General features: G+C 59.4%; 4 protein-coding genes and 1 long non-coding RNA gene across 27 annotated transcripts in view; 4 read left to right on the forward strand and 1 right to left on the reverse strand.

The window, feature by feature from the left end:
• Nucleotides 1–149: 149 nt before the first annotated feature.
• Nucleotides 150–7,663, forward strand: NLRX1 (NLR family member X1). Its single transcript, XM_068916978.1, has 10 exons — nt 150–340; nt 930–1,044; nt 1,706–1,833; nt 2,051–2,111; nt 2,607–2,704; nt 2,936–3,552; nt 4,048–5,474; nt 6,360–6,446; nt 6,577–6,828; nt 6,979–7,663. The coding sequence occupies exons 3-10, from the start codon at nt 1,713–1,715 to the stop codon at nt 7,295–7,297; spliced, it is 2,982 nt and encodes a 993-aa protein (XP_068773079.1). The 5' UTR covers nt 150–340; nt 930–1,044; nt 1,706–1,712; the 3' UTR covers nt 7,298–7,663.
• Nucleotides 7,313–12,231, forward strand: NHERF4 (NHERF family PDZ scaffold protein 4). Of its 16 annotated transcripts, none has more exons than XR_011135932.1 (12): nt 7,313–7,443; nt 8,087–8,104; nt 8,809–8,836; nt 9,225–9,289; nt 9,499–9,710; nt 9,838–10,024; nt 10,111–10,247; nt 10,331–10,535; nt 10,714–10,910; nt 11,079–11,372; nt 11,476–11,590; nt 11,730–12,231. XR_011135932.1 is itself a non-coding variant. In XM_068916989.1 (12 exons), exons 1-11 carry the CDS (start codon nt 7,401–7,403, stop codon nt 11,531–11,533), a joined length of 1,317 nt encoding a protein of 438 aa, XP_068773090.1. In that variant the 5' UTR covers nt 7,313–7,400; the 3' UTR covers nt 11,534–11,581; nt 11,730–12,231. The 16 variants fall into 16 exon arrangements, 11 of the variants coding, with proteins under 11 accessions (XP_068773090.1, XP_068773086.1, XP_068773091.1 ...); XR_011135933.1 differs by having other exon boundaries at nt 11,476–11,581; XR_011135936.1 differs by having other exon boundaries at nt 11,079–11,249.
• On the reverse strand, nt 12,218–18,200 carry DRC12 (dynein regulatory complex subunit 12 homolog). 7 transcript variants are annotated; one of them, XM_068917002.1, is made up of 7 exons: nt 15,650–17,025; nt 14,773–14,844; nt 13,939–14,004; nt 13,598–13,717; nt 12,867–12,959; nt 12,617–12,747; nt 12,218–12,540 (listed from the first exon to the last, which is right to left on the reverse strand). In XM_068917002.1, exons 2-7 carry the CDS (start codon nt 14,837–14,839, stop codon nt 12,412–12,414), a joined length of 606 nt encoding a protein of 201 aa, XP_068773103.1. In that variant the 5' UTR covers nt 14,840–14,844; nt 15,650–17,025; the 3' UTR covers nt 12,218–12,411. The 7 variants fall into 7 exon arrangements, with proteins under 7 accessions (XP_068773103.1, XP_068773097.1, XP_068773102.1 ...); XM_068916997.1 differs by lacking the exon at nt 15,650–17,025 and adding an exon at nt 17,813–18,200 and having other exon boundaries at nt 12,290–12,540; XM_068916996.1 differs by lacking the exon at nt 15,650–17,025 and adding an exon at nt 17,813–17,954 and having other exon boundaries at nt 12,218–12,747.
• On the forward strand, nt 13,710–17,144 carry LOC138061935 (uncharacterized). The gene is made up of 3 exons (XR_011135939.1): nt 13,710–14,217; nt 14,834–15,180; nt 17,019–17,144. It is a non-coding gene; the product is annotated as an uncharacterized lncRNA (long non-coding RNA).
• A 1,454-nt stretch (nt 18,201–19,654) lies between the features above and the next one.
• Nucleotides 19,655–25,926, forward strand: part of CBL (Cbl proto-oncogene) — a 45,998-nt gene continuing 39,726 nt past the window's right edge. The window contains exon 1 of one of the 2 annotated variants that reach the window (XM_068917007.1): nt 19,655–19,898. In XM_068917007.1, coding sequence (XP_068773108.1) covers nt 19,752–19,898 — 147 coding nt within the window. In that variant the 5' untranslated portion in view covers nt 19,655–19,751. The remainder of the gene's footprint in view (nt 19,899–25,926) is intronic. The other variant, XM_068917008.1, reaches the window with a different exon arrangement.

Raw genomic sequence — 25,926 nt, forward strand, 5'->3', positions numbered from 1 at the left:
TGGGTCAGGCCAGGAGCTCCTTTTTCTTGCCGTCGTCCCTGCCGGCCCCTCGGACGCGTCCCCGCAGCGGTCCCGGCTCTGCCCACCCCGCTGCGGCAGCGTGCCAGGGCGGCCGTGGCCATGGCGCGGGGCGGGACGCAGCAGCAGGAAGTTGCAGCTGCAAAACAGCCACCGGAGAGAGGAGCTTCTTCCCCGAGACGGACACGGAAACGGCGGGGTGAAAGTGCCTACCCGGGCACCCGGCGGGCTCAGCACCTGGCTGCACCAGCCCGGCACCCGGGGGAGCAGGCGGCGAGGGCACCGGCGGGCCGTGGCTGCCCGGCGAGGATTCCCGCTCGAGGTAACGCCTGCCACTTGGGCTGCAGCCTCTGCTCGGTGCCAGCTTGGCTGTTGCCCTGGGCTCAAGGTGCCTGTGCCGACATGGCCCTGGCCTGGCCTCTGTGTCCCTCCAGGCAGCAGGGGCAGGCAGCCGGCAGCCAGGGAGGCTGGCTGTAACTGGAGAGAGGGGGAGCAGCCCTGCTAGGCAGGCGGCGTGGGCAGGGCCAGCACGCAGGGGTCCCTGAAGGGGGACCGCAGCAGGCGGGCGTCTCGGGGCCTTCTGCTGCCCGATGTGCCCCGGCGGCCAAGGCTGCTGCGAAGGGGCTGGCTGGGGTCTGGGCACGGCGTGCATCGGGGTTTGCTTACGGCAAAAGCCCTGAGATAAGAACATCCGGGTTCAGTGTCAGCTCTGCCAGACCCTTCCCCGTGCCTCAGTTTCCCCATCTGGAAAACACGAGAAGGGACTGCAAAGAGCCCAGGCTGTTGGAGGTGTGAGCGAGCAGTCACCCTGCTTATCCTCTCCTGGGGGGTGGGGGGCAGGCAAATGCAGAGAGTTTTTGTCCCCTGTCCCTTCCTGTCTGCTTTCTTAGCCCTGTGCCTCAATTTCTCAGCATGTCGGGAGTGTTGAAAGCAGCCTGTGTCCCTGGAGCATCACCCAGCTGAGCTGGACCTGGGAGACTGAGTCAGCACAGGCGCAGCCTGTTCTGCGAGACCCAACGCGGGCAGGTAAGGCCAGGTGTTGCTGCACCACATCCCTGGGGAGCAGGGCTGTTAACCCCGCACTGCTCGCTGCTGGCTCCTCCGGCAGGTCCTGCAGAGCTGGACCCGCGCGGGAAGGCTGCCTGGGCAGCCCTGCTACACCGGGCACCTGCTGAGACCCCCATCCGTGGCTGGAGACAGGCACTTTGCTTGGGAAATGTCACCCTGTGCTGTGCCCAACTGCAGCCCCGAGGCAAGGAGCCAGCTGTGCCCTGGCATCCTGCGGCCAGCCTGCGCTCGTCTCCCTGCCGGCTGCCAGCCTCCTCGGCTGCTTTAAATGGGAGGAGGCTCCGCTCGGCATCTCTGCGTGCTGCAGCCGCCTCGGCCTGGCAGGCCCCGGCAAGAGGGCTCAGCCGGCTGCCAAGGACGCAGCAAGGGCTGCCGGGTGCTACGGAGAGGTGGCACGGCTCAGCAAGGGGAGCAGCCTGGGGGGCACGCTGGGATTAGGGGGAACCCACCGTGCATGCAGATATTTAGGAGAGGATCACTGCTTTTCCTAACCTCCCCCCTGCCGTGCCATCTCTCCGAGCCCCAGCTCCTGGATTCCCCGGACTCAGGCTGCAGAGCTGGGCTGGGGAGGGAGCCTGTTGGCTCCCGGCATGGTTCATGGCGTGCCCCTCTATTTCAGCCAGAAGATGTCCTGGGCCATGCAGTGCCCGAGCCGCCTGCCCTGGAGCAGCTGGATGCAGCTGCGTAGATCTCTGCCGGAGAGGAGGGGGACCTGGCGTGCGTACCCGTGCGCTGCTTCGGTGCCAGGTGAGCCGTGCTCTGTGGCTGCGGGACTGTGACCCTGAATCTGTCCTCATCCTCGGGAAGTCTCATCCCTGGTGTAAATCTCTCCCCACCCCCCTGGCTGAGCCCGAATGGTCTGTGGGTTGCCACAGCGAGACGCTAAGCCCATAAGCTGGGCGGTGTGAGCTCTGCTGGGTCAGATAAGACCATCCCTGATGGTGTGTGTGCTTCTTCTGTCCAGGCACTGCCAGCAGCTCCTTGCTCAGGAAGATCCTCCGTGCAGACGGCATGACCCTCCCCAGGTACGGTGCAACGCAGCTGGGGCCTGGCCTGAGCCCTCTCAGCCCCTGTGGCCATTTGCCACCAGGGACATGGGTGGCAGGGCTGGCTGCCTCGGGGCCATTGGGGCACTGCGGGCAGAGTTGCTGCTCTGCTTCCACCTGGAAAACAACCCGCGCATGACTCTCTGCCCCTTCCGAATCCAGCTCAACTTCTCTACCTTGCTGCGGCCTCATTCCCGCACTGGGCTGGGGATGGCACAGTGCACAGCTTGCTCACCTGCCCTCAGCTCCTCTTCACGGCATGTGGCAGCACTGCCCTTGCCCCCAGCCCTGCTCTCCCTTGGTGCAGGGGAAGGACAGGGAGAAAAATAGGATAGCGCTTTGCTGGTGAGCTGGCTCTGCTCAGTGCCTCCCATGGTATTCAGGTTTGATCTGCAGACTGCCCACCCCGCTTTGGGCAAGATTTGGGGCTACCAGCCCCTAGCCTCCTCGCAGCACTCTTCCCTCCTCTCGCAGGAGCTGCGTTCACCATCAGGGAGGGTCCCAGGAACCCCCTGCCCAGCCCAGCTCCCCTCGCCATGGCCTGACTGCACTGAGGAATGTGACTTCTTCTGGTAAGCTTGCAACCTTGCACCAAAGAGGATGGAGGGTCCTGCACAGCAGGTTGGGGACAGTTGCTGCCCTGAGCAGTGTGGTGGTAAGCAAAAGCAATGAGGGCCAGGATTCCTGGGTTCTACCCTTCTCTCTGCAGCCAGCTCACTGCGGTGGCTTGGGGCAAGCAACTTCCCCATGACTTCCCCTGTCATTGGGAAGCCCTTGCCTTGTCAAGCACTTTCTCTTCCTAGATGCCATAAGGAAGCACCAGAAGAGCTTGTCTGCATGGTTCAGCCACCAGCCAAATGAGGAAAGGCAGTTTGGCCCTTCCTTCTCACTAGATGCGGTCCATGTGGACCCAGTGATCCAGGAGAGCTCCCTGGAGGAGATTTTGAAGCCCTCGCCTGACCTGGCCATCCAGCACCAGCTCCAGCAGCCCTGCAGCCGGGTAATCAGCCTCCAGAACCTCTTTGATGTGGATGCCTGTGGGCGGCAGGTGAAGACTGTGGTGCTGTTTGGCACTGTGGGCACGGGGAAGAGCACCCTCATCAAAAAGATGGTGGTAGACTGGTGCCATGGGCGCCTGCCCCGCTTTGAGCTGGTCATCCCCTTCTCCTGTGAGGATCTGTCCCAGAGTCATACTCCCATCTCCCTGCGGCGCCTCATCACCAAGAAGTACCAGCACCTCCGGGACGTGGTGCCAACGCTGGGCACTTCCAACCTCAGGATGCTTTTCATCCTCAATGGCCTGGAGCGCCTCAACTTGGACTTCCGGCTGGCTGGCACAGAGCTGTGCTGTGACCCCAATGAGCCTGTGCCTCCCCCTGCCATCGTGGTCAACCTGCTGCGCAAGTACCTCCTGCCAGAGGTCAGTGTCTCTGTTTTCCTCCAGCTCCTTTGCGCTGGAGAAAGGCTGGGGGTGAGCCCTGGGGCGCTGCAGGCAGGGGCCCTTGCCCTTATGCTAATTGCTCGTAGCCCAGCTTGGCTGCAAGTGAACAGGCGTCCTTCATCCCTGGAGTGACTTGCCAAGGTGTCCTCATGTCACTGTTGCTGGTTTGTCTCTGTGGAGCCTTTGGGGCAAGCCTGGAAAGACAAAGAAAGCAATATTTGGCAATCTGCCTGCCTGGCTAAGGCCTTCTAGACTCTGTTTATGTCTAGCACTGGATGAGGAAAGATCTTTTGTCCCCTCCGACTGGGGCAGGTTTGAACCAAAGTCCTGTGGTCAGCAGCTCCTTGAACCACAGCTCCCGGGTAGTCTGATTCTTACGCTACCATATGTGGGTCTCAGGCTTGGCATCCTGCTGAAGTTAGGTCAAAGACACAGAGGGAGCACCTCAAAACTCATCCTGTCCTCTGCTTCCAGGCCAGCATCATCGTCACCACACGCCCATCTGCGTTGCGCCGGATCCCGGGCAAGTATGTGGGCCGCTACGCTGAGATCTGTGGCTTCTCCGATACCAACCTCCAGAAGCTGTACTTCCAGATGCGCCTGAGCCAACCTGGCTGCAGTGGAGAAGATGGCGGCGGTAAGAGCCCAGGGAGCAGCTCGGGCGAGCAGGACAACCTGGTGGAGATGTTGTCAAGGAACCTGGAGCGCCACAACCAAATTGCTGCTGCCTGCTTCCTGCCCTCTTACTGCTGGCTGGTCTGCACAACACTACACTTCCTCTACTTCACCAAGACAGTGCCTCCCAGTCAGACCCTAACTGGCATCTACACAAGCTTCCTGAGGCTCAACTTCAGCGGGGAGGTGCTGGACAGCACTGACCCCACCAACATCTCTATGATGAAGTACGTGGCCAAGACAGTGGGCAAGCTGGCCCACGAAGGGGTGATGTCCCGCAAGACCTGCTTCTCAGAGGAGGATCTGCAGCAGTGCTTTGAGGTGGAGATGAAGACCGAAAGTGAGCTCAACTTGCTGGAGGTTTTCCGCAGTGACGTATTCCGCTTCTTCCTCACACCATGTGTGCAGCCGGGCAAAGAGCATAGCTTTGTTTTCACCATTCCTGCTATGCAGGAGTACCTGGCAGCCCTGTATGTAGTCCTGGGTGAGAAGAAGACCCTGGCACAGCGAGTAGGGAAGGAGCTGTCAGAGGTCATCGGGAAAGTAAGTGAAGATGTTGTTGTGGTTCTGAACATCATCTCCAAGGTGCTGCCCTTGCGCTTCCTGCCAGTGCTTCTTAACCTGCTCAGAATCTTCCCTCGCTACTTCTCCCGGCTGAGTGGCAAGGACCGGGACACTATTGCCCGAACCATGGCAGAAGAGATGTTCAAAGAGGAGGACTATTTCAATGATGATGTCTTGGACCAGATCAATTCCAGCATCCTGGGTGTGGAGGGCCCCATGCGCCACCCCGATGAGGCCTCTGATGATGAGGTCTTTGAACTCTTCCCCATTTTCATGGGTGGGATCCTGTCCCGCCGTAATCGCGCCATCCTGGAACAGCTGGGCTGCTCCATCAAGAACCTGGCAGCCTTTGAGATTGCCAAGGCCATGAAGAAGACGGTCATCAGGAACAGTCGCAAGGGGCTGCCCCCATCTGAGCTGATGGACTACCTGTTCTTCCTGCATGAGTTCCAGAATGAACGCTTCACGGCTGAGGCCATCCGCTCCCTCCGGACCGTCAACCTTTCATCTGTCAAGATGACCCCTCTGAAGTGCTCTGTCCTGGCGTCTGTCATGCGCACCACATGCCATGAGGTGGAGGAGCTGAACTTGACCTCCTGCAATCTTGACACCAGCAGCCTGAGGACCCTCTTCCCTGTCCTGCTGCGGTGCAAGGCTCTCCAGTGAGTACCGCCTCCTCCCGCCCTTGGGCAGCACTCAAAAACCTGGGCTTGCCCTCACCTCTGCCCAGCTCAGGGACCACCAGGAGCTGGAGCGTGGCAAAAGCAGGAGGAAGGCATGCATGCCCTTGTTTATCCTCAGTGCAGGCCGTGGGGACTACAGCTTCCAATAGGCAACACTCCCTGAGCAGCCTTGCTAGGCACTGCATGCTGGGACTTGGAGTCCCAACACACCCTGCAGTGGTACTCCTTAGGCAGCTCTCTCCTGCATTTGGCACCACAGGCTGGCCTGCTGGCTTCTCCGGCAGGCCCAGGTCTCTCCCGTTGCTTGGGAGGGTCTCGATGCCCAGAAGCACCCAGCATCCCTGTGCAGCCAGCTCTGCCAACTCTGGGCAGGAGAGGTGCCGGCAAGAACGGGCATCGTGACTGTGCAAAGGAATGGCAGTTTTTTTCAGTCCATTTGTGGACCTGCAGTCTTCCCGTCACCCAGGGGGTGGCGAACCACACTCAGTAGAGATGGACTCAGCTGTACAGCTGCGCTGGGCAGAGCTTCCTTCCTCCGGATGCTCCGGAGGGCTTGGTAGGGTCCTGCTCCCTCCTCAGACCTTCCCCTGCCACCCACGGGCCCTGGATCCCCTTTCCCGGCCCTGCTTCTGCTGGCACTGGATCTGCTGGCTGATGCTACTCAAGCTCTGGTGGGATCGTGGGTGCAGTTGCTGTGTGCTCCCTTTCGGAGAGGAAGCCTTGCCTAGACTTCTCTAGGGATCCCAGGGGGGATGGGGACAGTGAGGGCAGGAGAAGGCCAGGGCGAAAGGAGAGGGCAGGGTGCCAGCCCCACAGATAACAGCCTGTTTGGTCCTGCCATCCCCCTCTCTTGCTCCGCATCAGTTTGCAGCTGAACAACCTGGGTCCTGACGCCTGCAAGGAAATCCGTGACCTGCTCCTGCACGACAAGTGTGTGGTGAGCAACCTGCGGTGAGTACACAGCAGGGAGCGAGGCATTGCCTCTGTGTTCCCATGAAAATGTCCCTGCTGCCCGCCCTGCACCCTGGGCTTGGGCTCCATGCCCAGCCTTGGCCGTCCCCCTGAGCTCATCTGTCTGCAGGCTGGCAAATAACCCCGTGGGCGAGCAGGGAGCACAATTCCTGGCCGAGGCGCTGGCAGGCAACCGTTCGCTGACCCACCTGTCCCTACTGCACACTTCGCTGGGGGACCGGGGCGTCGAGGTCATTGCTCAGCACCTGGCCAAGAACCAGCACCTTCAGGAGCTCAACCTGGGCTACAACTCGCTGACGGACGCGGCCGCCCTGGGGCTGGTGGAGGTGGCCAAAAAGCACACGACGCTGGACACAGTGCAGTGAGTTCCTCCTCTCTTCTTTCTCACGGGCAATACATCCAACCCAGCATGTCCCAGCTTAGCAGTGGAGGCTGGGAGCCCCTGTCTGCTTCTGCGTGCTGTCCCCCAGCCCTCACAGTGTCTCCCTGCCCTTTTTCTCCCAACCTGCAGCCTGTACTTCAACGACATCAGCGAGGAAGGCAAACGGGAACTTCACACGCTGCGCATGGATCAGGACGGTGTCAGGGCGCTGGTCTTCCTTACAGCAGGCACCGACGTCTCTGACTACTGGTCCAACATCCTGAGCATAGTGCACAAGAACCTGCCTTTCTGGGACCGTGAGCGGGTTCGGCAGCACCTTGCCCTCCTCCTACAGGACCTGGAGAGCAGCCGGAGACAGACTGCCAACCCCTGGAGGAAGGCCAAGTTCCTGCGAGTGGAGAGCGAAGTCAAGAAGATGCTTGGGAAACTGCGGGACGGGAGCCTCTAACCTGCCGACCGCCTACCTGGCCAGAGAAGGAGCAGCGCTGCTGGGGAGCAAACGCTGGAGGGTGCCCTGGGAGCGCTACATCTGCGCCCTTCTCCTGGTGGAGATGCCCCCTAGTCGAGTGCTACCGAGGCTGTCAAAGTTACTGGGTACGTGGAGCTCAGCCCCCACCTATGGGGCAAGGCTCAAATGTGGGAGAACTGCCAGCAGACCAGGCCAGGAGCAAACGGGACTTGCTCCGGGCTTGGAGAGACCCACGGCCACAGCCCCGGCGCCTCGGCCACTGCTGGCGCGTGACGTGAGCAGGGCAGGACTCAGCCTTGCTTGTGAAATCCTTGGAAGCATTAAAGTGCCCCCCCGTTGTTTCCACTGAAGTATGCTAGCGCCAAGACTCGGTCTCCTCTCCGGGCCCTTCCCGGGGGAGGAATGCGGAGGAGCTGGTGCGCCCGTGCCTGCTGCGGCAGCGGGGCTGGAGGGCTCCGGCGCTTCCCCGCCTTGTGGGGCGAGGCCTGGGCAGCCGCCCCACTTCTGCTCCAGCCCCTGCCGAGCCAGAGACGGTCTTTCCCTCCAGGGGCTGCCCCGGGGGCAGCAGCAAGCCGGGACCCTTGGGGTCTATTCCCAAGCACCCCGGGGTGCTGCTCCAAACCCACCTGGGTGCAGGCTGGCAGTGGGAGGGCAGGGGAGACGCCAGGGCCGTTTAACCATTAAACCTGGGGCGTCTTGGAGGAGGCGGGGACACCGACTTCTCTGCCACTTCACCCTGTACCTTGCTCCCTCTCGCATTCCCTGCAGCCATGAAGCAAATGAAAGGTACGTGCCGGGGCCGAGGGGCAGCGGTGCTTAGTCCTCTGGACAGCCTTCCTCACGCTCACGTCTCCAGGCCCTGCTTCTCCAGGGGGCCAAGCGGTGTCAGAGCCAAGGGAGGCTCTGGAAAGGTGCTACAAGCATCCCGGAAAACGTGGATGGATTTTGTGGGGGTGCTTGGCAGGAACCCCCTCTCCATGGGGCTGGGGTCTCTGGCCTGGAAGAGGTGGGGAGAGGTTTTCTGGGGGGAGATGTACAGGGGAAAGCCTCTGTGTCCACTTCTGGGCCTCCTACACCACCGCAGATGCTCTCAGGGGCCCTGATCCCCCTGCTCATCCCCAGCCCTAAAGCCTGCATACCTCTATGCCTCCATCTGCATACCGCTGCCCGGGCCCGCTTCGCCCTGGTGCTGCAGGACCCCGCTGGGCTGGGCGGCGGGTGCACATCGGACCCGAGCAGCGGGTACTGCCGCTCTGAAATGCAAAAAGACGCTGGTGGCAGGGCCAAGGGCCGAGCTGCGCCCAGGCACGGGCTGTGCCAGGAGCCTCTCCCAGCCGGCGGGCAGAGGGAAGGGTAGGGCCGTGTAGACATCGCTTTCCCCCCCCGCCCCCTGCCCAGCCTGCAAAGGGGCAAGCCACGAGCGTTTGGGAGCCTGGGGTCTGCTCCTCAGCCCGCTGCCTGCCGCGCTGACCTCTCCTCTCCCTCCGCAGGGCTCGAGGGCGACAAGAAGTCCATCCTGTAAGTGCTGAGCTCCCCCGCGGCTGGGGGCTTCCTGGGACTCGTGGCCCCTCAACCAGGCCACGCAGGGGCACATCCTTGGCTGGGGTGGTGGGTGCCTTGAGGGGCCCCCGGGTGGTGCGGCCCCCGCCGCCGAACCCGGCTGCCTGCCTTCGGAGGGTCTGTCCCTGAGCTCCTAGCTAAGGAGAGATGGATGCAGGGAGACTCCAGGAGGGAGCTCCCTTGCCAGCCTTCCCCGAAGGAGGGGAGGCAGGAGGCGCTGGGAGCTGTGGCCCCAGCCTGCCCCTTTCTGGGAGGAACGGGGGTCTCCTCAGCAGGGCTGGGGAGGGCAAGGGGGAAGGCCACGCTGCTGCACTGATGTGGCCTCTCCTGCCTTTTATTGTTTCAGAAAATTTGAATTTAACCCCAAAGATGGGATCGACAACCCTGCCTTGTCGCTGGCTGAGGACACGGGTAAATACCCTCATCCCCGGGGCATCCCCTGTGTCAGCACGGGGGTCGGACAGCCGCATACCCCAGGGGAGTCGCTCGGGTCCGGGCTCTCTTAAGGAGGGGAGCAGTGGGGAGCGGGAGACAGTGGGAGCCCCCAGCCCTGGCAGGGGTGGAAAACCTGTGCCAGGACGCGTGCAGGGCCCCGCTCACGGGCCGTGCCCACCGCGCAGACGGCGAGGGCCTGGGGGAGCCCCGCTTCTACCTGCTGAGCAAGGGCAGCGCCGAGACCTTTGGCTTCTGCCTGCACGAGGAGCCGGGCTGCCAGGGCCACATCGTCCGGCAGGTCGAGCTGGGGGGGCTGGCGCAGCGCAGGGGGCTGCAGGACGGGGACCGGCTCCTGCAGGTGAACGGCCGCTTCGTGGACCACATGGAGCACTGCAGGGTAAGCTGCCAGCCCCGCCGCCGGGCTGCGGGAAGGGCCGGTGTGCCCGGGCGGCGCTGCCCCCCGGGGTGGCCGTCCCTGCCGGGCGGTGCTGGCAGGGGAGGATTCGCCGCCTGGCCCCTTGCAGGTGGTGCAGAAGATCAAGGCCAGCGGGAACCAGGTCCTGCTGGCGGTGCTGGATGGTGCTTCCTACAAAGCGGCCAAAGCCCTGGGCAGGGACCTGTCCCAGATGCTGCCGGGTGACGTCCGCCCGCGGCTTTGCCACATCGCGAGGGACAAAAGCGGTTTCGGCTTCAGCATCTCGGGGCCAGAAGGTAAAAGGGGGGCTGGGGCGGCAGGGCTGCCAGGCCGCCCGCGGCGGCGCCCTGCCTGCGCCGCACCGCCGTTCTCCTCCGGGCAGGCGTGAAGGGCACGTTCCAGCTGTCAGTGCGGCGCGACGGGCCGGCCGAGCGAGCGGGGCTGCCCTCCGGCTCCTGGCTCCTGGAGCTGAACGGGGCCAGCGTGCGGGGCTACTCGCACGCGCGCCTCGCCAGAAAGGTGCGTGCTCCCCGCGCGCCCGGGGGCGGAGGCGGAGGGCACGGCTTAGCGACGGCGCTGAGCACCCCGCGCTTCTCACCCAGCTCAAGCGAAGCGGCAGCAAGATGACGCTGCTGGTGGCGTCCAGCGCGGCGGAGGAGTTTTACCGCCTGCGGGGCTTGCGGGTCACGGCCGCTTTGGCAGACGCCTCCTGGCTCCCCTTCAAGGTCCGCAAGCTGCACATGGTGAAGGGGCCCGACGGCTACGGGTTTCTGCTCAAGGAAGACAAGTGCAGCTCAGGGGCCACAGGTGAGGGGCTGGGGGGAGCCGTCTGCCCCCCAGCAAGAGGTGCCTGAGGTTTGGGAAGAGCTGGGAGTCCTGTGCCCACGCGGGCACCCTGTCCTCATCGGCGCTCGGGGGTGCCGGTCCCGGCTCTCCCTGGCTGAATGAGCGTCTCCCGTCTCTCCTCCGTGCCCCCGCACGGCAGGCCAGTTCCTGTGGGAGGTGGACGCCGGGCTGCCGGCCGAGAGGGCAGGGATGAAGGAAGGGGACCGTCTGCTGGCAGTGAACGGTGAGAGCATCGAGGGGCTGGACCACCAGGAGACGGTGCTCAGGATCCGCGCCCACGCCGACCAGGTGACGCTGCTGGTCATCGACCCTGCCGGCGACGAGTTTTACCGGTCGGTAGGTTTGGGGACTGAGGGCGGCCGGGACCCTGGGGCGCTGCGAAGGATGGGCTGCCAGGATGGGTTTCTTGCCCCCAAGCCCGGACACAGCAAGGTCTCCTCCAGGGCCGGGCCGGCCTGCCGCCGAGCGCCAGCAGCTGTAGCACTAACCCGTTTGCTATTGCAGATCGGGCTGTCCCCGCTGCAGTTCTTCGAGGACAGCGACCCGGCCTCGGGCTCCTGCACTCCCCCCCCGCCCTCTCCCAACAGCTCTCCTGCACTCTGTCACCTTGACGTGGGACCAGAGGGACCCAGCTCCTGGCTCGTGTCCGCCGCTGCCGGTACAGGGATCGCACAGGTAAACCCCTCTCGCCTGGCCCCATCCACCTGCCCCGGCTGGGAGCGCTGCTCACGCCCCAGTCGCTGCTCCGGGTTGCAGCCTCCTCCTGCCCTTTCCGCCCTGGCACTTCCCCATGCCAAGGTCAGCCCGTGGGGCTGGGTTGTCCCCTGGCCACAGGAGCCAGGTGGCAGGCGGGCGGACGGCACAGCTGAGCTGCCCGCGTGTCCCTTCTCCATCCCCGCAGAGCCCGTGCCCAGAGGAGCAGAGGAGGCTGCACCAGGCGTTTTAGCGGCCCGGGCTGAGCCCAGCTCCGGGGAGGTCTCCCCGCACAGCAGCTCGACGCAGGCCAGGTCCAGCCGGTCGGTGCCCCGGCCCAGCTCCCCCAGGGAGCCCGGCACTGCTCAGCGTGGCCGTTGGGCACACAGCTGCCACATCTCCATGCTTGGGAGGGGGCTCGCAGCCTCCCACCTCCCTGAGATTTTTCTCCGTTGTCCACAGCTGGACCCAAGCTTTTATTAACCACCACGGTGGCTTCTTATATTCTGAAGACTGACCTGTGCCTTTGCCTGTCCAGCTGCCTCCAGGGGTATTTGGGGACACTGCGTTGAAGCCCTCACCTCCCATCCAGCTCCAGGCTCCAGCAGGCTCTCAGGAGAGCTGAGGCAGTGCTCTCCAAGCCATGACCCAGGCGGCTGGGCAGCCGGGGGCTTGGCTCAGCCCAGGAGCTGGCCCCAGGGCCAGTGTGCAAAAGGGAAAGTGAGTGTCAGAGGCCATGGCTCCCTAGAGGAAGCCCCAAGGCTTGTCATGGGCCCCCAGGGCTCAGCCTGTTGGCTCAGGTCTGCCACTCCATGAACCTCTCCTCTCCCTTGAGCTCCTCACCCCATCCTTCCTGCAAACCCAGGGGTGGTGGGTACCTGCCCCCATCACAGCACTGTTCCTATGTCACCCATGGGATGTGATTAAAAGACAAATCCTCACTGCTGCTCATGTGAGTAGTGTTACAGAGAGGTCTGCATCTCAGCAGCATGTAGCATGTCCCAAGGCCAGATGAGAGCGATCATCTCTGTCCTCTTGCCTGGCCCAAGGGAGCTAGGGTGGTGGGCAATGGGAATGGGGAATCTGAAGGCATGGGGAGGCAAGGTCCTGGCCAGCCCGTCCTCTCCTGGGGGTCTCCAGGGTGCTATATCTCCAGGGGGTTGAGGCCAAACTCCTGCAGGCGCTCCTTGTTCTCCAGGGAGATGGATGTACCCATCTCCTCCCAGTACTGGCTGGCCCCTGCCAGCTTGGCCAAGACAAGGTCCAGGCTGCCCTGGAGGGAGAGGTGACAGTGAGGAGGGGTTGCTGCGCTGCCTGGGGCAGCCACCCACAGCCACATCCCCACTCACATGGAGGATCTTCTCATACTCCATCTCCATGGTATCAAGCCTGCTCTGCAGCTGGGTGATGGTCACATCCTTCTCGGCCAGCGCCTGGGCAGCCATCTCCTGGGTCAGCTGACGCTCCCGGAGGCTGGCAGCTGTGGGGGAACGGGGACAGACACAGGGGATGCTGAGCGGATAGTCACCCACACCTGGTGCTGCATGGTGGACCCCATCCCTACCCCACCGGCCGGGGGGGGCACGCCGGGGGCCATACCGAGCTGTTCCTGCAGGCTCTTCACCTCCATCTCCAAGCTGCGGCGGCGGGATGCTGTCTGCTCCTGCAGCTCCTGGTACTGCCGGGCCATTGCTGAGAGGCGGGAAGGGGAGAAGGGGAAAAATGCAGGGGCAGTGGTGGGGGCAAACGGGCAGCACCCATGCTGAGATCCCAGCGGGGGCTCCTGTGAGGCCTGACCGGGGGGGCTCCCCTTGGCGGCTCACACACCCGGAGCTGCCGTGCACCTTCCCTCTGCTCGGTGGGGGTGTGGCGACGCCGGGGGGGGGGTGGGGGGGGGGACAGGAGGGAGCCCCAGAGAGAAAGCTTTACCTCTGCGCCGAGCGAGCGTGGGAGAGTGAAAGCCAGCACGGAGTTTTGCATGTGGCAAAGACCGCAAACCTCTGGCTGAGGTTTTACCTCTGCTAAAATAAGCCCCTTCTTGAGCCCCAGAGGAAATGGCTAGCCAATGACTTCTGCAAGCAGGGAAGTCTCTGCCTCTGTCTCCTCTGCCTGTGCTGAGGATGGACATCTGGGATGCGACAAGCCCTCAGGCAGTGCCTTTGTGTGCTGACAGTGTGCATGTGTGGCAGGGAGGTGGCGAGCAAGGATGCCTTTTGGGGCTGGGCAGTCAGGGCCAGAGGAAAGGTGAGGGGAGCTGCCTCCAGCAGCCAGGGCACCAAGGTGTGGGGTCCCCATGCCAGCCCCACTGCCCCTCCCAGCTCTGCTCTCACCTTCGTGCATGTCTCGCTTGTCTTCCCGCGCCTGCTCCAGCGCCTTCTCCAGGTCCCGCAGCCTCCGCTTGAGCCCTTCGTGGTCAGTGCTTGCCTGCCAGGCCATGCCCCTCCAGGGAACTGTGAGTCACAGATGCCCATGGCAGCTACGGGGCACTGAGCTTCCTGGCAGGCTCACCCGGGGCAGGCCAGGGCCCCCAGGGCGAGCAGGGATGCAGCCCTCGGAGCAGTCACTGAGCATCACGATCCCGGCCTCGGCACGGGGAGCCAAAGGGCACTATCCAGACCGTAGGGTGGCTGTGCCCTTGCTTGCTGCCACCCCTGGCTCCTCCCAGCCTTACCCATGTGCTCGTTCAGCATGTCGACCTCCAGGGCTGCTTTCCGGTACATCACTTTGGCTTGGCTCTCTGCAGCCGGAGGGAAGAAGGAAGGGACCGAGTCAAGGACAAGTCTTTGATGGGGCTCGACCCAGGAACACCAAGGGACCCGGCTGTCACATGGCTATGGGGAAGTCTGCCTTGGGATGTTCACCCCAGGAAAACTTGGCTGGGACATGCTTCCAGCAGAAACACCAGTGCAGAGGCAATATTTCTGCAGATATTTGTTGGACGCAGAGTCAGGTATCGCAGGTTTTACTTGCGGTCGGCTCCCCTGGGGAGATGCACTCCCGTTTGGGGCTGAGGGTTGAGGTTTCCCAGTGAAGATGGGGCAGCAGCAGGGGTCCTGGGCACACAGACCATGGGGACCCTTTCCAAAACCCCACACCGCATGCTCTTCCAGCCCAGCGCGTGTGTCCACTTTCAGAGGCCTGCCGGAGAGGCCAGGGCTGGGAGAGCCGCTCTCTCCGACTCCCGGGTCCCGCGGGGCTGGAGGGAGCATAGGGCTGGCGAGCGCTTAGGGCAGGGCCCTCCGATGCTGCTGCCTCCTGTTTCTCATCAGGCCAGAGGCGTAACTGTGCCGCTGCCCTAGCGCGGGGTGGGAAGGGCCGGAGAAGCTGAGAAAGCAGCAGAAGAGGCGTCCCGTGGGGCCGCGGTGCATTCCTGGGCCCCGGCGTTCCCAGCGCCTGCTTCCGCAGCCCCCGCCGTGCCTGCCCTCGCAGGGCCGGGGAAGCAGCAGGGCAGGGGCTGGAGGGGCCCGACCCGGCCAGCTGGAGGGAGACAGGGCTCCAGACTCACCTGCTGCGTTTCTCTGCTGCTGCTGCTTCACTCCCCTTCTCCCCTTCCCTCTGCTCTGCAGCGGCATGCTGCCTGCAAGGAGAAAGCAGCGAGAGGTACGGACACAAGCGCTTTCTCCCAGCGCCCACGGGCCCAGCACCCGGCACAGCTCGTGCTACCTGCTCCCGGCTGCGTGCACAGGAGCTGAGCCCAGGCGGGAGCGACGGCACGCTGGACTTCTGGGGGACAGAGGGGAGGCAGCGGGGCCCCCAGCACGAGAAGGGAGACCACGGACGACGAGCCGCCGCACCTTCGTCGGGACGGCTGCCCTGCCAGCCCGTGTGCCGGCACGGACCCTCAGTCCCTCGAGACGTGGCAGCTGCCTTCAAGCGAACGCCTGCTGTTGTAGCAACCGTGCCTGCAGCGAGGGTAGGTTAGGTCATCTGGCCCCACACCTGCCTCCGCCTCGGAGCAGCTGAGTATCTCGTTCCCGTGACGGAGGCGCAGGCCAAGCACACCTTGCGTCCAAAACCAGTCCCTGCTCCCCGGCACCGGAATTGGTCGCCTCCAGCTGCAGGCTGGCAAGACCCAGGCCCGATCAGTCGGGCCGGACCTCCTCCCACCCAGGGCCCCGTGCGGCAGCCCCTGCACGGGCGCAGCTGGGAATGGGACGCGGGGAGGGAGCGTGACTCTCCCAGGTCACAGCCTGAAACGAGCCCAGCATCTCCCTCCCTTCCTGCCCTGGCTCTTCCCTCCGGCACACCCTCCCGCTCGGCGCGGCGAGCGGAGCCCTGGGGATGGCCGCTGCATTTTCATCCTCTTTATAAAACAGGAGGGGAAGGAAGGGAGGGGATTTTAAGCTGTTATTTCTGCTCAGGACATAATTAACTCCCAATACCTGGGGGAGAACAGGTGATTTCTGGGCGCACTGCAGCTTTTCAGCAGGAAGCGGACATCACCTCGTGGGGCGGACGCGCGGGAGCCAGGCAGGCGGCGGGAGCAGGGGGCTGGAGCCGGGAGCTGCCTGGCCCGGGGCAGCTCTGCGCGGCGAGGCCGCGCGGCCCCTCCGCTGCCAGCGGGACCCGGGCAGCCCGGCAGGGACGCGGGCCGGCGGGAGGAGCGAGCAGGTCGGCAGGCTGCGGGCAGAGGGCGAGGGAAGGTGTGCCCGGGACGGGGCAGCGGCGGAGGCTGCTCCCCGGTGCGCAGAAGCTGACGCGCACCCAGCGCACGTGGATCCCGACATCCCACGTGCACGCGCACGTGCGCACAAACCACTGCGCAGCCATGCGGGGCTGAGAAATCAGAGGGACCTCAGCACATGCACAGGCCTGGCGGGGAGCTGTGGGGCACGCGCTTATGCCCAGCCTTGGCCAGCACGAACCCAGGCAGGGCTCTGACACGCAACCGCAGGCGAAGCTGCAGGCACCGTCACACGCACGCAGGTGGCCAAAAGCACCCAGCCGCTCTCTCGGCCACCAGCTGCCGGGGTGCAAGGAAGTGATTTCAACAAAACCAGCGTGACGTGGCTTTCCTGCGCGCCAGCGGCAAGTGACCACTGCGCTGGGTGCGGAGCTGCCCCGGCAGACGCCCCGGGGACAGGGCAGGGGCAGCGGGCGTACGAAGCGCGTTCCTGGCCTGGCGTCCGCTGAAGCAGCTTTGGGCATGCTGTTAGGCTGTGCCACTGCCCCGCAGGGCCAGGCAGAGCCCTCCGCCAGGGCTGCAGCCCCTCCGGCGCGCCAAGAGCGAGCCTGAGCCCTGGGCTGGGGTGTCGGGCTCCCCTTTCCCGCAGGGAGGGAGCAGTCCCCGACCACAGCAACCCTTGCGTGAAGTCTGACACGTAAATGCAGCTGTGACTCGGAGTGAATCATGCCCAGAGAAGCAGATAGTCAGGAATGCAATTGCTCAAGCACGTTCCCTGATCTCTTTGGATAGGGGCCATGGCGATTTTTATATTTGGCTCCACAAAGCCGGTGCAACCCTCCCCAGCCCTCTCCCCAGGTACTTGTGGTAACCCGGAGCTGGCCGCGGCACCCTCCGGTGGTCAGTCCGGCTTGACTATTAGCCAGGATCCATTAGTCTCTAATGGGAAAAGCCTCAGGAACACAGCCTCAATAAATGTTGACATATTTGAGGTCAATATAATCCTTAGGAAAATTGGCCCAGGTAATTAAAGCCAGACAAGGAGCTGCCTGTCCCAGAAATATTTACTAACCTCTACTAAAAGCAGTACAATCAAGACTGCAGAGTTTTATAACCAATTTATACAGGGCTTCCTCATACGCCTCTAGCGCTGCACACTGCTTCCTGCTGCCCCGCTCCTCTGATGCTGCAGATCTGCAAGCCGTGCGCTGTGCCGGGACTCATCACGAGCTGCCGGGAAGCAGGTGTCCTCGGTCCCGAGCGCAGACCCGTGGAAGAAGGAAGCTGCCGGAGCCGGGGTGGTGTGGAGCGGCCCAGCGCGCTGCTGCTGCGGTACCAGAAAGCAGAAGTCTGAAGTGTGTGTGCAGCTGGGGCTGGGGCGGGAGGCGAGAAACTCAGGCACGCAAAGCCTCCTCGGAGGCAGCGTCGCAGCCGGAGCCCCGCAGCCACGCAGGGGCCGAGCACGCACCAAAAAAGCACCGCGCATCCCTCCCACGAGTTGCTTTCCAGTGCTGCCCTGGGTGGGGTGGGGGGGGTCGCAGCTCCCCAGGGGGTCCCTGCTCCCCTGCAAGAGTCGCTGCCCGGCTGCTGCAGGGGAGAGCAAAGCAGCAAGCTCGGCGGTGGGTTCATCTCCAGCGCCGACCTGCACCTCCCGTCCCCACCTCCCCGGGGGCTGTGCTGGGGCTGCCGAACGGCCAGGCCTGGGCGCAGCCTCCGGGCGCTCAGCCTCCTCGGGGTGAGGTTGGCCATACTGCAGCATTTGCTGCTTTGCTCTGTCTTCTCTCCTCACTGAAGCCCTTGCGGTGGGGCTGACGCTCTGCTGTACCGGCCTCGGCTGCTCTTTGCAAAGGAAGTGTTTTGCCTGGGAAAGGAGACGTGAAAAGAGGATCTGAAGACAGCAAAGAAACAGAACTGAACTTACTGCCGGGCCCAGGCCGTGATTTCTGAAGGTCTGCTGTCGTCAGCTCTGCCAAAGGATTGACCCATTTCCTGGCCTCATCTTCTCTCCCCCTTCTCTCCTGGCCTCTCTCACCCCACCCGGACTGTGCATGCTCCAAACCCATGGCGATCTGTTGGAGAGGGACTAGAAATAACAAGTGCATCAGACCCACAAGGGCTCTTGCTTTCAGTGCCATTGCAAAATAAGGCGCCTCGCGGACGCTGACAGCAGCCGCGTGCCTTTCAGTTGCCCCACAGCGTCGCGAGCTGTTATCCTCCCCGTCCCCGGGAAGCGGAGGGTGATTCAGCTCGCCGCGGCCGGCCCCGCTTCTGCACAGCGTCGGCCTCGGGTTCACCTGTTTTGTGCCCATTCCTGCGTTTTCCCCTGAGCAGCACCCTCCAAGGGGTGCGTTTTGGGGGGAGTTCAGCTCTGGTCACACCTGGGCTGGCTTTTAGCTTGTTTCACTGCACACGTGGCTGTTAGCTCTGCTGTTATGGGTTCACGTTTTGGGGATGCTTTCACCGCTGCTGAGCGTTGGGTCAACAGGCCAGTGCCTTCAGGGTCCCGAAATCCCGCCGGATGGGCATCCTCACAGGGCTTGAGCCTGCCACCGACACCGGGCAGAGCCCCGGCCGCCCAGCGTCAGGACGCAAACACGCCGAGGCCACGTCTGTTTTGTGGGAGGGGAATAAACCTCTTCAGAATGAGACAGTTTTATTAATTTGACAAGGAAGTCAGATTGTGTTAGTGCAGCTTTTTTTTTTTTCACAAGGGAATGGATAAATACATCAGCAAAAAAAAAAAAAAAAGAAAAAAAGACAGGCCTCAAGGCACGGGTTTATTAGAAGGCGGCTTTTCTAGTCAACAGTTTCCCAGAGAAAACGGAGCCTTGCTGCGCTCACACCGCTGCAATAACGCCACGTGCTCAGCTCCGCTTCCTGATTTTCGCGCTGGAAATTTTCCTTATTTGAAGAAAAGGGAACCTGGCTTTTAAAAAGGGGAAACAATCCTGTTTTGCAACGTCTGAAAAATAAGAGAGCCTGCGCCAGAGCAGGCGTGGGGGGACGGAAACCCGCAGGGACAGGGGATTTGCCCCGAAGCTGTTCTTGAGAAAAAAAAAAAGAAAAAACAACAAAAAAAACAACAAAAAAAGCCCATCATTGCTGGCACTGGCTCTGGTCAGGAGCATCCTCTCGGCTTGGCGCAGCGGGGACGGGCAGAGGGGCACGGCTCACAGACCCACTGAGCCGCCGAGCAGCGCTCCGATTTGGGTCGGGAAGCGCGGAAAGAGGGCCAGTTTGACCGCCGCCTGAAGGCGGTTGGCTCCCTCGGGAACGCCGCGGCGGCGGCGGCCCAGCCAAACCAGCCCGGAGAAGCAGCGGAACTGCCGAAACCCGTTTCACCAAAAGCAAACGTGGAAGTGGTAAAACGATGTGAAAAACGAGCGGGCGCCGAGCCGCCACCGGCGCCGCTAGGCCGGGCCCGGCCCGGCTCGCCGCCCTCCCCGTTCCCATGGCAACCCGGCCGCCCGCACTAAGCATGGCGGCCGCGCCCGCCCACGCCTTCGCCTTCGCCCTCGCCGGCCGCCGTGCGCATGCGGGGGGGCGGGGCGACGCTGCCCAGCCGCCGGCCGCCTACCGCTCGGCACCTTCCTCCTGGGCGCGGGCGGCGGCCAATGGGCGCCGGCTCTGCGGCGGTCGAGGGGGCGGGCCGACGCGGCGCGAGGGGAGGCGGCGGCCAATCAGAGCGCGGCGTGGCCGGGGCGCAGGGCGGAGCGGCGCTGCCGCCGGAGCCGGGCGCCCCCCGCTGCCGCCGCCTGCTCGGCCCTGCCCGGCGCGGCCCGGCCCGCCGGAGCGTCCCCTGGCCCGGCTGCTCCGCAGGGCCGCGGCCCGGTGCCGAGGGGCCGCCCCCCGCCGCCCTCATGTCGGCGCCGCTGAAGAAGGGCCCCGGGGGGCTGATCGGGCTCATGAAGGACGCCTTCCAGCCGCACCACCACCACCTGGGCCCGCACCAGCCCGGCGCCGTGGACAAGAAGATGGTGGAGAAGTGCTGGAAGCTCATGGACAAGGTGGGGCCGGCTGGGGGGCGAGGGGCTTGGGGGGAGCGGGGAGGGCTGTGTCGGTGAGGGAGGTGTGGGGCTGGGGGCAGAGGGGTGTGTGGGGCGGGGTAGGGCTGGAGTGAAGGGTTTAGGGGGGACGGGCTGGGGAGAGAGGGGGATGTGTGGGGACGTGTTAGGGTGGGGGTGAAGGTCCTTGGGGGGGGTAGAGGAGTCTAGGGGGAGAGGGGGCTGTGTGGGGTCGGGATAGGACAGGGTGAAGGTTCTGGGAGGAAAAGAGTGGCTCGAGGAGGAGAGAGGACTGTGTGGGGTCACGTTAGGGTCGGGGTGAAGGGTTTTGGGGCAGTGGGGGAGTTTGGGAGGGGAGGGGGTTGTGTGGGGTTGGGATAGGACAGGGTGAAGGGTTTGGGGGGACAGGGTGGGTCTGGGGGCAGGGACGGCTGTGTGGGGTTGGGGTAGGGCCAGGGTGAAGGTTTGAGGGCGATCAGGTGGGTTGAGGGGTAGAGACGGTGGCGTGAGTCAGGGTGGGGCCGGGGTGAAGGGTTTTGCAGGGTTAGTTGGGGGAAAGAGGGGTGGGGTGGGACTGAAGTGAAGGGTTTCGGGGGGGGGACAGTGCGTGTAGGGGATAAGAGGGGGCTATGTGGGGGGTCGAGGTAAAAAATATGGGTGGGGAAGAGGGCTGTTTGGAGCCAGGGTTCGGTTGGGGTGAAACGTTTTGGGGAGAGGCTGTGAAGAAAACGCTGGAGCTGGTGCGTGGAGGAGAGGCAGGAGCAGGAACTGAGGGAGAGGAAGGTTTGGAGGGGGGGCAGCAGCTTTGCAGGGGGGTGAGGTGTGTGCAGGGCTGAGGGTAGAGGGGAAGGTTGGAGACGGAGGGAGGATTTGGGGTGGAGGAGGCCAAGCTGCTCGAAAGGACCTGGAGTTGGTGCTGTCACGTAGTCACCGGGGTGGGTGCTGGTGGGGGGGAGGCCTGTATTAGCAGGGCCTGGCAGGGAGCTGCAGGTGCATCCTGGTGGTATCAGTGGTAGGTCCTACCTGTGCGGCTGTGCGAGGGAGGTATCTAGGATTTGCCTGTCTGAGGGGCAATTTCAGCCTGTGATGGAGCATAGCGAGGGTACTGGATGGCAAGGCTGGGAGTCTGCTTTGTGGCAGTTCAGAGTATCCTTTCCTGAATGAATAAGGGCACGGTGCTGAGCTCAATGCAAAGTTTTCTTCTTAAAACGGGAAGCCTGGTTTAAAAAAAAAAAAGTCTGAATAAAATCCTCTAGATTTGGTTCTCCTTGTCTTTGCATAACTGTACACATTTACTCTAATGTTAAACAACAGAAATTTGTTGGTGCAGGAGTTGGAAAGGAATATCTTCTCCCAATCCCAGCTTGCTACGCAGAGCACCGCACGCTGAGTTCGTTAGGACTCTCCCCTCCTCCACCTTTTAAAATGCCAGGAAATGGCTATTGCTGGGGGCAGGACACCAGACCTTTTGGCCTGGTAGTGTGATGAGCTATGGCAATTGATGTACAAGCCCAGCTAGGTGTGCTGGTAAAAGGTATTGTTGTAAAAAATCCAAGCGAGGGTTTAATCTCGGATGCTGGTACTATTTACAGAATGCCCCTGTAAATGACTATAGATGTCCAGAAGTGAGCATAAAGTAAAATTCTTATTATGTGTTTTTTTTTCCCCCCTGGGGTTTTGATTGATCTTAAGACATTATTACTATTGCTATCAAGATTAGACTTGACGTGTTGGAGTCTAAAATGTGCAGTGTATTTCATAGTGCTGGGTTCAGGGCAAAATGACAGGCCCTAAAACTAGTGCAGAGTCAAGTCAGCACCAAAGCTGTCTGCAGTCCTAGGAGAGTGTCACCTCACCACCTTCCCCTCTGGGAGCAGAGCTAGCAGGGCTGATGGGCATACCTCATCCAATTACCCTGCAGGCTTACGCATTTCAACTTTTTTCTTTTTCCCCTGCATTGCTTATGCATGCTGTGTCTGAATCTCCTGCAGTAAATGCTAAAGAAGACAGAGGAGGTGTCTTTTTTTTTTTTTAAAGACATATTAAATTATATTCATGCCAAGAAATCACTTTGTGTTGGCTGGCTGAACAAAAGGCATGGTTTATGGTTGTGCCCTGCTGTGTTTGTGTTGAGCTTTGATCACTTTTACAGAGAGATGGGATGAAGAATAAAGGCTTTTGAGAAGTGTCAGTGGTTCTCTTTTACAGACACTGAGGGCAAGCATAAGTGCTAATGTGGGAAGGGTAGTTAGAAGATCATGGTTTTGTGTTCATTTTCATACAAATAAGTTGACTCACAGATACAACTTGTAAGAATGCACCTCTTCATTCTTGTGCATATGATATAAAGGGGAATGTCAATCTGTGCTTGACTTCGTAAGGTAGTTTGTTCGAAGAAAAGGAATGGCCTGAAAAAAAGACTTTAATTACCTTGGCATTTCGGATTGCAGTGGTGGTTTTTGTTTGTGTGTGTGTGGACACAGCTTCAAATCTGCATAGCCAATCCTTGGCTGTATACCCTCTTCGCCATGAAATCACAAACGGGAAAGCCAAGCCAAGGCTACCGCTCTATTTGCCACCAGTTAAAGTAAGCTCTTCTGAACATCCGCTGATTGACTTTCTAGTCTCACTGATGAAGAGTTTTGTTTGTAGGCAGTATCTGAAAGCTGGAGGCTTAAGTTTTAAAGTCTTAAAGACCTAGTTGTCCAGTCTGATTTGTGTGGGAAGAATTCCCAATTTCACATTTGACTGTGAAAAACCTCTGTGATTTCAGCCGGGCTTTGGTTGTGCCTGTGCACATTTGTGAGAACACATCTGAATTGGAGAATCTATTTAATAGCGTAGCAAACTGCCAGGTCTTTAGATACTGGTTGTGCAACTGGTGGTGAGAAGGGATAAGTGAATGAAAGTTGTTGAAAATGAGTTAGTTTTCTGACCCAAGTAAATGAAATTACAGGTGCAAAGAAAAAATACTGTTGTACGAGTTTAATAGATGATGCTCTTGCCTCTCGGAAGTGTATGCTGCATTTGTGTGCATACAGTATGTTCATGACCTGATTTATTAGTCTGTATAATTAGCTGATGTTGTCAAAGCGTTCATGCATCTCTGTTTTTGGATGTCACTGATAAATTCCCAGTGCAAGCTGATTCTTGTTCAAATATTTTTTTTCCGTAATATTCTCTATAAGCTATCTGACGTAATCCTGTCTTTCAAATTCTTTAATTTGAAATTCTAATTTTTGTCCAAACTGTTTTCCCTACAGTTGCACTTGATGACATATAGCATGGGCATAAAATTGTCCTTTACGTCCTGTGCAGTGCGATGCTCACCTTCAGTTGTCTCTTTCCTATACTTGTGTCGTGAACAGCCAAGGCATGAAGAACAAGTCTGAACGTGTAGGAGGCTTCATCCACTCTTTTAGGTTTGGGAATATGTAGGTTCTTGCATTTTAACCAACTCTGTTCTTGTCGGTTAAAATCAGAAAAATAAATAGCATAGCTGTGGAGCTAGCTGAGTACTTGCTATAGAGAATGTAGTAATACACTCGAGAAATACTATTTTTAGTTGCTTCATTCAATGCCTATCAGAAACAGAACTATGCAGAGAACAGTCTTTTTCCCCAGTGCCTTGGGAGTCTGTTACAACTTCTGGATGTTTCCTGTCCTGGTTTGCATGTGTTGGTGAAATCCTGCATCAGTTTGTCACCTGCTCCTGTAAAACCTACTTTGACTTTCCATTACAGCTGCTGCTTTGTGTGTTTGGCATTTGTGCTTTCAGCATGTGCATAAATAACAAAATTGCAAATGGTAAGAATGACAACTTAGCATGGGTTGTTTTAGAAAGTTTCTTTCACGCTTTCAGGAAAAAGAATATTTGTGCATCTCATGAGCTCTGCTCTGGCATTTGAGTATGAGTAGTAGCTTGCTCAGATCTGTGTCCTGGTGTATTTAGGAGCTAAAATAATGCTGGGTTTTGGATCAGCCAAATTGTGATACCTCTTCAACTTTTTCAAAAAGGGGAAGAGAGAAGATGAGAATGTGAAGTGCTTTGGAGCCTGACAAGATGTTGCTGACTGTCGTGGTTGTTGTACCCCTTGCAACAGACTTGATTTCTGTTGCGTGCATAATGTTACTTGGCGGTTAGTAGCTGGTCTGATTACTGACTATCTTGATATCAAATCTCTATGCTGATGGAGCTTCACAAATACTGGACCGTGTTAGTGAACTCTTACAACTAAAATGCTGCTTCTGCACAGGACAGGAGGTACCGTTCCTTGTCCTGTCAATACTAGTCTGCTGGTCAGTTAATTTAGACTGAGCATCTAATGCAGTCATGTTAAAATGTCTGCTTTGTTAGAGCAGAAATGAAGTATGCGAGGACTGGCTTTGTTTCTTTTGCACCTTGTATGTTTTGGTGCCATTGTCTCAAGCGTGTAGGGTGCCACGTATGGGCTCATAGAAAATTGCTGCACTGGCTCTAGAGAGCTTTGTGGTTTTTGAGGCAAGTGTTTATTCTTCATTTCTGAAAACAAGAACTAGGACATGTCTATAACCAGTGTTGTCCCCAATCTTTGAGAGATGTGGAGTTGAATCACTGATAGACCCTTCTGTCATATAACTTCTATTTTGCTCTTCAAAATATTGTTGGCTACTTTAATGTGTCACTTTTGTGTACGATAAGAAATGCTGATGGCAATTTATTGCTGAATTAGGTGAAGTATGTTACTTCCTTTTCTAAGGAATAGAAGTTAAATGTGTTTTTTGGAAGCTGAATATGTTGTCAGATGTCTTGTGAGCCTGCAAACTTGCAGTGACAATTAGCACAGTAAGCAACACAGTCGTTTCCTTGTACTGTCTTGAACCTAGTAAGTGCATAAATTGGTTCAAGTGGGAGGAACTGCTGTTAATCTGTTTTTATCATACTTGCTCATCTTATCACTGTCTTTAGATAATAAAGCAATGTTTAGTATACGAAAACATATAATGCATTGGCTGATGAAACCAATTTTTGTGCCTTATATGAAAGGATGAAATCACGAATCAGTTCCTGCAAATGTGATCAGGGCAGCAGATAATGCAGACCACTTGAGTACGTTGCTGTGGATCGTGTTTGAAGAGTAGATGGGGTAATCGTGAAACGCTTAGGAGGTATAAGGGATGTAACAGAAGAATGGTAGAGTACATGTAAAAAGATAAGGAAGAGGAAGGCGAACTTTGAGCTAAAACTGAACACTTCCCTGAACAGCATACTGATATCATTTAGCGTGTTCCTAAAACTGATATGGAGGAATGCCGCTCTAGGTCACCTTCACTGTAAGTAGTAGACGAGAGGCCAAGTACAAATGCAGAGGAAGAGAGAAGTGTGAGTAGGTTTTCTTTTGCTGTTAGCTTAAGATGAGGTGTGATTTCAATAGAAAAACTTAGTTATTTAGCCCTTAAAGAAAGGAAAGACGTAGCTTTTTCACAACTGTGCTGAGGGATCTGCACTGCAGGGGAAAAATTGGTATCTGGTACAGTAATACCTGGGGGCTTATCAAGTCTGGGGCTCCCTGGCGCTGCCCCTAGTCTGAGGCAAGAAGTACAAGGTGTCTGAGCCCAAGGCCTTTGCCAGAATGAGCAATCAGGTGGCGTACCGATGGCTGTAGCAAACAGGCTGGCTCTAGCTTTTTGATGGGTAGGGCTGGAGATGAGCAAAATGGGACTGTAATGAATAAAGAGGATGGGACAGGTAGATAGGAAGCTGAGAAAAGGGAATTCAGAGTGCATTAGCTTGCCAGCATGGTGGTAGGTGAGTCTGCCTAGAGGGGCTGCAATTTCTGTAGGTTTGTATTCTCTGTTAAGCAGTGCTCTCGGTCGTAAACTGTTTGTACTGCTCTCTATATTTTTTAGACAAATATATTGTTAAATGAATGCATCCACTTAGGTATCTCACTTTTTCCAGAAAGCTGCTTCCTTGCTTCTACTAACATGTACCTCACATGACTACAAGGCCATAACGGCAGTGGTTTTAAAAAGTTCTTGTGGTGTTTCT

This window comes from Struthio camelus, chromosome 22 (assembly GCF_040807025.1).
Source record: "Struthio camelus isolate bStrCam1 chromosome 22, bStrCam1.hap1, whole genome shotgun sequence".
Classification (NCBI taxonomy): domain Eukaryota; kingdom Metazoa; phylum Chordata; class Aves; order Struthioniformes; family Struthionidae; genus Struthio; species Struthio camelus.

Bases quoted from the DNA above. Each gene is read 5' to 3' on its own strand.
- NLRX1 (XM_068916978.1), top strand. From the start codon at position 1,713: ATGTCCTGGGCCATGCAGTGCCCGAGCCGCCTGCCCTGGAGCAGCTGG. The intron at 1,834-2,050 runs GTGAGCCGTGCT...TCTTCTGTCCAG, and splicing joins GTGCGCTGCTTCGGTGCCAG to GCACTGCCAGCAGCTCCTTG. The intron at 2,705-2,935 runs GTAAGCTTGCAA...TTCTCTTCCTAG, and splicing joins GAGGAATGTGACTTCTTCTG to ATGCCATAAGGAAGCACCAG.
- DRC12 (XM_068916996.1), bottom strand. From the start codon at position 17,954: ATGGGTTTGGAGCATGCACAGTCCGGGTGGGGTGAGAGAGGCCAGGAG. The intron at 14,845-17,812 runs GTAAGTTCAGTT...TTCTCCTTGCAG, and splicing joins ATCACGGCCTGGGCCCGGCA to GCAGCATGCCGCTGCAGAGC. The intron at 13,718-13,938 runs GTAAGGCTGGGA...TGTGACTCACAG, and splicing joins CATGCTGAACGAGCACATGG to TTCCCTGGAGGGGCATGGCC.
- NHERF4 (XM_068916985.1), top strand. From the start codon at position 7,401: ATGCCCCCTAGTCGAGTGCTACCGAGGCTGTCAAAGTTACTGG. The intron at 8,837-9,224 runs GTAAGTGCTGAG...TTATTGTTTCAG, and splicing joins GGCGACAAGAAGTCCATCCT to AAAATTTGAATTTAACCCCA. The intron at 10,536-10,713 runs GTGAGGGGCTGG...CCCGCACGGCAG, and splicing joins GTGCAGCTCAGGGGCCACAG to GCCAGTTCCTGTGGGAGGTG.